Here is a 9,132-nt window from a genome sequence, read left to right on the forward strand (position 1 = left end):
TATTGGATTATTTACGTTTATCTTGTTGTGGTGCTCAAGTATTTCATAAATTCTGGATATAAGTCCCTTATCTGATATGTTATTACCGAATACTTTTACTATCAGGTTCTTTAAAGAGAAAGAGTTGCTGGTCTGTGTTCTAAAGTATTGCTGAACTCCATTCTGAATTGAATTGGAAATGCAAGAATTCTTCATAGAATTTCTGTTACATGAAATGCAATTTCTTAATTAGGTGCCTTGAACCTTTCCCTTCAATCTTATGTCATATTATACTGTCATGACTACAATGTTATATTATGTGACATGGAAAGCTAACTGTATGTTACATATGAATTGCCATGGGGAATAAAAGACCTTTCTTATTTCACATTGTTGTTGTTATGTGCTTTTGAGTCATAACTCACAGTGGCTGTCTGCACAATTATAGCTCTGAAGCCTGCCCTATATCTAATCAATCTTACTGCCTCCAGCACATCTACACCCATTACCCCAGTCGTTGTGTCAATCCATCTCATCCAGGGTCTCCCTTTTCCTGCACTGTCCCTCCACCTTTCCAAGTATAATATCCTTCTCCAAGAATTGGTCACTCCTCGCAAAGTATATGAAACAGCTTCAAAATCCTTGTCTCCAAGGAAAAACTTGGTTTCACCTTCTCCAGGACAGACTTATTTGTTTTCTTGGAAATCCATGGTTGTCCTCTTCTACAGCACTACAACTCAAAGACATCAATTCTTCTTTTGTCATCTCTAGTCATTGTCCAGCTCTCTGATGCATGGCAAAAATTTAAGACCATGGCCTGGATCAGGCACACCTTAGTCTCTATAATAATATGGTTACTCTTCAGCACTCTGGAGAGATCCCTGACAGCAGATTTTCCTAATGTAATTTGTCTTTTGATTTCCTGATTGCTGGTGTCAAGAGTGTTGATTACGGACCCAAGCAGCTGACATTATTAACAATTTCTTCTCTATGTATCCTGATACTGTCAATTGACCCATTGGTGAGAATTGGTTTTTCTTGACGCTAAGCTTCAATCTATATTGAAGACTATAGTCCTTACACAAAGAAAGAAAGAAACAAAAATCACTATAGTCCTTGACCTTCTGCAACAAAAACTTCAGGTCCTCCTCAGTTTTATCAAGCAAGGTTGTATCATCTTCTCCATGATGCAGACTATTGATGAGTCTTCCTCCAATCTTGATGCCACATTCCTCTTCATAAAGTCTCATATAGGTTGAAAAGGTATGGAGACATGACACACTCCTGACACTCTCCTTTCCTGATTTTGAAAAATATTATATTCTTGAGTAAAGGTTTACAAAATACATTGGTGTGTGTGTTTGTTTAATCAAAAAAGTATTTTATTATGCTGTGTGACTTTTTGCTAAGCACTAGCAATGATCATATATATCCTACAGTTATATCCAAAAGTTATATAGTTTTATAACCAAAAGTTACCATATAACACATTGATTTTTTAATACAATTTTTATAGACTTGTTTTGTTTTGTAGCATTAAATGTTACTGTTTAATGAAATCAATTCACTGCAATGTCTAACCTGGAGAGAGGAGGAAAGTCATGCAAGTTTTGAGGACTTTCATACATAGGGTCACTATGAGTCACCTTGACAGCACTTAACAACAACAACAGAAAGACCCTCAGCAAGGTGATTGACAAAATGACTGTAACAATAGGCTAAAGCATATCAGAGATGATAAGGGTGATGCAGGGTAGCCCAAAACTCAGATCTGTCATTTCAAGGGTCACTGAGTTATAGTCAACTTGATGACACCTAAAAACAACAATAATAGTAGGGAATTGTGCTACTACACAAAGGGGTCTCCTCTCTGGTGCTTGGAACCCACCAGTTCTTATCTTCAAAGGGAGAAAAATGGGCAGTCTCCACCTGTGTCATTATATGGCCACTAAAAAAACCAATGGAGGATTAGCTACGAATTGATTCTGATTTCACAGCAGTGAATTTGAGACACTTCTACATAAGTTCTTGGGTTTTTTAAAAATACTGTTTTTTTTTTGTTATATCAGGTAGGTCACTCAAGTGGATGGATAATTCAAAAACAACTAGAGCAGTACATTGACAGAGAACTGCTAGAAATTCAAGTTGAATTTAGAAGAGGCCAAGACAAAGCTCCAAGTGAGCTTTTATTCATGTGAGGTCCAATTTTATTACGTTTTCTCCTATGTCTTAGCCTTTTCAATCTAGATCCTGAGCATCTTAGGAAGCACCAACTATTCCCATAAAAAGTGAATAATGGAGTTGTCTTTGAAAGAGAAAACGGTCTTGGAATGTTTTTTAATTGGGATCTTTTCTATAGAGAACTCTCGTGGTGTAGAGGGTAGGGAGTTGCATGCCGATACAAAGGCACAAAGTTCAATCCACCAAAGGCTCCAAAGGAGAAAGATGAGCCATCTTCTCCCACACAATTTACAGCCTCTGAAAACCTACTAGAGGGTCAGCTCTAAGTCAATTCCAACTCAACAGCACATAACAACAGCATCACTTTAAATGTTGTAGCTTCTAAAGAAAGCTGATCATAACTAATCTGTTAGCTTATCAGACTATTTATGGTATTACAGAACAGAGTTGTCACCTTGAAGATTAAAGTGTTTGTGACAGAAGTCATGGTGTTCTCAATCAGTTCATACACACACATGAACTAAACAGTGAAAAAGGAAGAATGAAGAATTGATGTCTGGCACACCATGCGCGCGCCCCCCCGGCTGGAAGAGCTGCACGTTTCCGGGTTGGAGGCGGGGAGCGGTGCCGGAAGTACTTGGAGAGGGCCTCGCAGTCGGACCGGCTGCTGAGACGAACGCTTCAGTTGGGCAGTCTCCGCATATCATGGAGAGATAGACGCTGCTGCCTTTGATTGGCCTTGGCCCTCACAGCTCTAAAAAGAAACAGGATCTTGATAAACTCTATGAGCTGAAGTCCAAAGCACGGCAGATTATGAACCAGTTTGGCCCCTCAGCCCTAATTAACCTCTCCAATTTCTCATCTATAAAACCGGAACCAGCCAGCACCCCTCCACAAGGTGCCAATAGCACTACTGTGGTAAAGATACCAAGCACTCCTAGCACAGGAGGTCGACTCAGTCCTGAAAACAACCAGGTATTAACGAAGAAGAAATTGCAAGAATTGGTAAGAGAAGTGGATCCCAATGAACAGTTGGATGAAGATGTAGAGGAGATGCTGCTACAGACTGCCGACGATTTCATTGAGAATGTAGTGACAGCAGCCTGCCAGCTTGCCAGGCATCGCAAGTCCAGCACCCTAGAGGTGAAAGATGTCCAGTTGCACCTAGAGCGCCAGTGGAACATGTGGATCCCAGGTTTTGGCTCAGAAGAAATTCGACCCTACAAAAAAGCTTGCACCACAGCAGCTCACAAACAGAGAATGGCATTGATCCGGAAAACAACCAAGAAATAACATACGGAGAGGTCGGGAAATGGACAACAGTGCATTTGGAATTTGGAGATACTTGAGCTGAGGCCTCAGCCATCTCATCCGTGGAGGTTTTTTTTTTAATGCTTTACAGAGAAGCATATATTTTTTATTAACAGTGCAGCAATATCTATAATGACTGAGAGGATCTGCCAAAAGAATAAAGCCTCCTACCCCAACTTCCAGTCCCTCTTGCCTGCCGTCTCAAAGAGGTGGAATATATCTTCCAGAGAAGATTTTTCTTTGTGGTTTATTATATGTGATTGAATATGGAACAAAGCATTATGGTCTTTTTGGTGAGACAGTATTAGCAGGACATACAGAGGTTTTTGTTTCCTCCTTTCCTCGCCCTTCCTTGTACTTTGTAATGTCAGTGTTTACATGACTATGACTTTCATTTGCTTTTACAGAATAAAGAAATTATTAATAAAAAAAAAGAATTGATGTCTCTGTACTATGGTGTTAATAAATGTGGTATTAAGGGCTTAAGTTCAAAATGGACTTTTCTAGCTATTTAATTTGACTTTTCCATGTTTATGTTAGCCTATCCACCATGGGATTGGCAGGTCTCATCATTAAATTGTGCAAATCCAGCAACAAAATAGGAGAAACCTCACTGCCAGCAGAGAAGAAGCATCAGAATGTAATACATCCTTCAGGACCAGAAATTCTTGCACTAGCCAGCCTAGGGCCTTTGAGAGCAACAGCCACGGCAGCCACAGCAAAGAACCAGAGACCTGACAAGAGATAGAGCGGACGTTGGGACTGCTATGCTACTGAATCAGAGCTAAGAGTTTTTTGTTCAAGTTTGTTGGAAGGGAAGGTGAAAGGTGTGTAGGGGGTGGGGAACTAATATTGCCAGGACTGATAACTTTGTAACATGGGCCTCCAGCCACAAACCTCAAGGCTGAGGTGCCATGGGCACATTTCGGAAGCTGTCCTGACTGTATTCTGTTACTAACCTGAATTAAAACATTTTAATTTCCCTCAATATGGTTCTGCGTGGTCTGTGAGATATTGCATCAGATTTTCAACCCAGTAAAGCAGTAAGATTGGTGTTGGGATAAGTAGAAAGAGGTATGAGAGCATGCAGGACATGTCTGACCTCATATAGAATACAGCATAAAGTACAAAAGGATCTTTTTAATGTAGGGTTGAACTGACAGAACTACTGGGATTCCTTTAGATTAGAAACTATCTCAGAAAACAGAAAATTTGTGAGACAATGGGGGAATGAAAGTCTTAAAACCAGTTTTCCCTTAGTGTACATCCCTGGTGACCTAGAGTTTGGGATTAAAGTCTTGCTCTTTGAGATAAAGTAAATAAATGATGGAGACACCCCACTCCTGGATGGGACACTGACAGAGTGCTCTAAGGTCATAGAATTCTTTGTAGTGTCGATGTGAGAAGCTATAAGGAAGATGAGAGAACTGAACAGCTATACCAATGGGAATGCATTTCTATTGTCAGACAACCACCGTCAGTGTAAAAGCCAGATCCCAGGTTTAAACCCGATGCCCTCTGTGAGGTGTCCCCTTGTTGTCTCAGGCAAAATAAACCACCCTCACCTGTGCCCCAGCCTGGACGCCCTTCTGTAGACAACACTTCCTGTAAGGACGCCAGACTGTGAACGCCTCATCACCAGGATCTGCTGCTGAGGAGGCAGTCTGCCCTTAGTGGCCCAACCCCTTGAGTTTAATCAGGACAGTTAGTCTATTTATTTTTCAGGTTTTAATAATAATTAGGAAGTTGATGAACCTCATGAAACTGAGACTAAAAATTAAATAATCCTGTCTCATAAGGACAAATACTGTATAAAGTCCTTATTGCACAAATAGAAATCTAGTGAAGTGTGTATGAAGATCCAAGGGGAGGAGGGGAGGAATAGAGCAGTGATGATGGGCAGGGTGGAAATCATAGGGTTGTACAATCTGATGAGTGGAGGGGTGGATAAAGGAAACAAAGATCTGCTGTGGTTCTGGAAAGGCAGGGCAATGGTGAGCATAGTTCAATGTTGATGACTTTTATAAAATAGAATAAATATAAAATATAATGTAATGATCATATGGAACACAAATATGAATGATGAATAGTGTGAAACACAACGTATATGAACTTTGAAAGTAAACCAATATAAAATAAAAATTTATTTTAAAAAAATTAGGAAAAGCAAAGCAAAATTTTACCAAGATTGTCAACAAATTTGACCAAAAGAGATTATATATTACACAAAAGGTAAATCAGAAATAAGTTTTTGGTGGGGAAAAAAAATCCAGACAAGGTCTCTGGTGAGCTCTACACAGTGGAGGCTCTGGTTTGACTTATGGGTGAGGCCAGCTTCCAAGCCTTTAGGTCATTTTCTAAGACCATGGATCGTCTCAGCGGGACAGAAACACTCATTGCCAGGTATCTGTAAGGAAGTAAGAACCCACTGACCCCCAGAGACTGCACCTTCTCCAGAACTTCCTGGCTGTGGCCGTCTAGAAGTAGCTGATCTCATGGGGTACAAAGTGAAAGGAGCCACTAAAGTTAGAAATACTGTGGTGCCACTTTCTTCTGCTTGAAGACCTTGTTGTTAGAGACTTTCAAGTCAGAACCGACCCATAGCTAGCCTTCCAGGTTTTCAGAGGCAGCAAATCCCACAAGAGAGGATTGTGGATCCAAACTGTGTAAGCTTGGGTTGGCAGCGCAGCTTCCAACCACTAGGCCATCAGAGACCAAGGTTCGTTCCAGCATTACCCGCCCACCCCCTCCCGTGCAGCCTTCATCATCTTCTCCTGGAGAACAGCTGCCATGTCTCACAGCATTTGCTATTCTCCTCTGTCAAAGAAATATGAATATTTTTGTCAGCTTCTGCCAAGTCTGCAACAGAACACACTATTGCTGCTTGGTTCTGAGTATCCTCATGATGGGTGGTGATTTGACTCCATTCATGTATTTTGAGTGTCTTCCAGTCTATGGAGCTCATTTGCCAACATTATGTCATTATATCCTTTGTGATTCATAGGTTTTCATTGGCTACTTTTCAGGAGATTGCCAGGCCTTTCTTTCTAGTCTTGCTCGGAAGCCTAATGAAGCCTGTCCACTATGGTGGAATTTGAAATACTGATGGCAGAGCTTCCAACACCACAGCAACAGCGACCCATGTGAATGGGGAAAACTGACAGATGGCAGTCAAATCGGAACATTTTGTATTTATGACACTCTAGTGTGGCAGAATTAGGGGGAGACTCATCAATAACCTGCCTTAAGTAGATGACACAACCTTGCTTGTTGAAAGTGAAGCACTTGCTACAGAATATCAAGGAATGCAGCCTTCAGTATTGATTGCATTTCAATATCAAGAAAACAAAGATTCTTACTGCTGAACCAATAAGTAGCATCATAATAAATGGAAAGGAGATTGAAATTGTCAACAGTTTCATCTTGCATGGATCCAGAATTAACACCCTTGGTAACAGCAGTCAGGAAATAAGGAGACGGATTGCACTGGAAAAATCTGCAGTTAGGCACCTCTCCAAATTACTGAGCAGTAATGATGTCAGTTTGAGGACTAAAGTGTGTCTGTTTTGGGCCATTGTCATTCTGATCCCTTGCTATGCATCTGAGACCGGGACATTGAATAAAGATGACAGAAGAATTGACACCTCTGATCTGTGGTGTTGGAGAAGAGCACTGAATATCTTGTGGAGGCCCAAGAGAACAAACAAATATGTGTTGGAAAGGGTGCAGCTGGAGTGCTCTCTGGAGGAAAGAATAATGAAGCTTCACCTCACATAATTCGGGCATGTTGCTAGGAGAGGCTATTCCTTGGAGAGGGACAGGATGCTGGGAAAAGTGGAGGGTTGGTGAAAGAGAGGAAGACTCTCAATCAAATGGATTGACAAAGTAAGTGACTGCCACTATGGGCTCTTGTGTGTTGGGAAGTGTGAAGATGGCACAGGATAGAACAGGGTTTAAATCTTTTTTTTTTATAGTGTCACTATGAATCATACTCGATGGCACCTAACAACAATAATTATCTCTTCTATTGTCTAAGATGGAGGTAGGAACTGGGTTGTTTTTATATTTATACATATTTTTTTCTTCCTTGGCTCCAGCGCAGTGCTTGACACTCAAAGGTTTGTTGGCTTAAACCTTATTTTGGGTTTTTGGTAAAAGAAAAGCCCCACTCATAGTAAGCCTTCACATATAAGTTGTTTGCAGATGACACCTACAGTCATCAGCACGAGTGTGAAGCTCTACCAGGGCTTGACCAATTCCTGCAGGCTGTCTAAGGAAACAATATCCTGGCTGCCAGACAGGGCCTTGAAATCCAACAGAACAGTATGGTTTTCAGAGGCCCAGCTTTGGAGCAATCAGTGGCTGAGGGTGTCAAGCAGGCTCAGAAATCTGAGGAAGCAAGACCACGCAAGGCTCAACAGACATTTTCCGACATAAGAATCTCCCACCACCCAGGCCTCCTGACTGTGCTCACGCTTCCCTCAAGCCATAGTTTTCTCTGCTTACTGAACAAGTCCACAGTTCATCTTACCCGAGCCTGCAATGCCCAATCTAGGCCGGATCCCTTCTCCTTCCAGCACTCTGGACATTTCTGATAAACCAACATAACAACTTGAGCTTGCATGCAGAGCAGTCCTTAGTGAAGAAAAAGGCCAGGCCTAATGTCTAGATTTAAAAAATGAGTCCCTATCACGAGTCATCTCTTTAAAAGGTTTGTATCCCTTTTCCAGTTAGGTGAGTTATGGAGGGATAAAAGTAATGTTTAATAATTCATTCTCTTCAGGTATTAAAATAATTTTAAAATAAAAAACCACTAGATTTATTAAAAACCTAAATCAGACCCATTGCTGTGGGTCAATTTTGACTAGTAGAATTGCTGTGTAGAATTGCCTTGGTTGTAATCTTTGCAGAAAGGAGTCCTGGTGATACAGTGATCAACAGCATGACTTCTAAATGAAGGTCGGTGGTTCAAATTCATTAGATTCTCCATGGGAGAAAGGAGAGTTAGTGTGCTTCCAAAAAGATTATCCTATTGCCCACTATGTATACATGTGTATACATATACATGTTATACAGTCTTGGCAGTTTTTTTTAAAAAATTATTATTTTATTATTTTTACATATTGGTGTGTGTGTGTGTTGTATGTGTACCGTCAAATAGGATCTGACTGGTACAGGAGGAAATTGCCCCTCCTTCTCCAGCAAAGCATCTGGGGGATTTGAACCGCATACCTCTGGGAGTGCAGAGCAACCTCTTGCCACTAGGCCTCCGGAGCTCCCAATCTTGGCAGTCTTGCACAGCAGTTTTACTCTGTCCTACAGTGTCTTATGAGTCAGTCAATTTGATGGCAATGGGTTTTGTTTTTTTTTAATCTTTGGTGGGTTTTTTTTTCCAATCTTCGGTTTTTTTAACTTGATGGCAATGGGTTTGGTTTTTAATCTTGGAATCAGATCACCAGACCTTTTTCTGTGGTGGATTTAATCTGCCAATTTTCAGGTTAGTTGCAGATCCAAACATTTAATCCTGTCTTCTGCAAGGTCTCTTGAGGTTAGAAACAGTACTGAGGGAGTGGAAATCCAGGACAAAGAATTAAATTTATTTTTTTCTATAATTATATTTTATTAATTTTCATAAACATTTACAGAGATTTTGGGCTTCCA

The 9,132-nt window shown here is 40.7% G+C and overlaps 1 protein-coding gene across 1 annotated transcript; it reads left to right on the forward strand.

Moving 5' to 3' along the window:
- Positions 1-2,973: 2,973 nt before the first annotated feature.
- Positions 2,974-3,453, forward strand: LOC102868835 (transcription initiation factor TFIID subunit 12-like). The gene has a single exon (XM_006880295.1). It carries the CDS (start codon positions 2,974-2,976, stop codon positions 3,451-3,453), a length of 480 nt encoding a protein of 159 aa, XP_006880357.1.
- The last annotated feature ends 5,679 nt before the right edge of the window (positions 3,454-9,132 follow it).

The sequence above is a fragment of the Elephantulus edwardii genome, unplaced genomic scaffold, assembly GCF_000299155.1.
Source record: "Elephantulus edwardii isolate Elephantulus edwardi_28Jun2011 unplaced genomic scaffold, EleEdw1.0 scaffold00007, whole genome shotgun sequence".
Classification (NCBI taxonomy): domain Eukaryota; kingdom Metazoa; phylum Chordata; class Mammalia; order Macroscelidea; family Macroscelididae; genus Elephantulus; species Elephantulus edwardii.

What these genes read in the sequence shown, in the direction of transcription:
- LOC102868835 (XM_006880295.1), top strand. Translation starts at nt 2,974, where the DNA reads ATGAACCAGTTTGGCCCCTCAGCCCTAATTAACCTCTCCAATTTCTCA.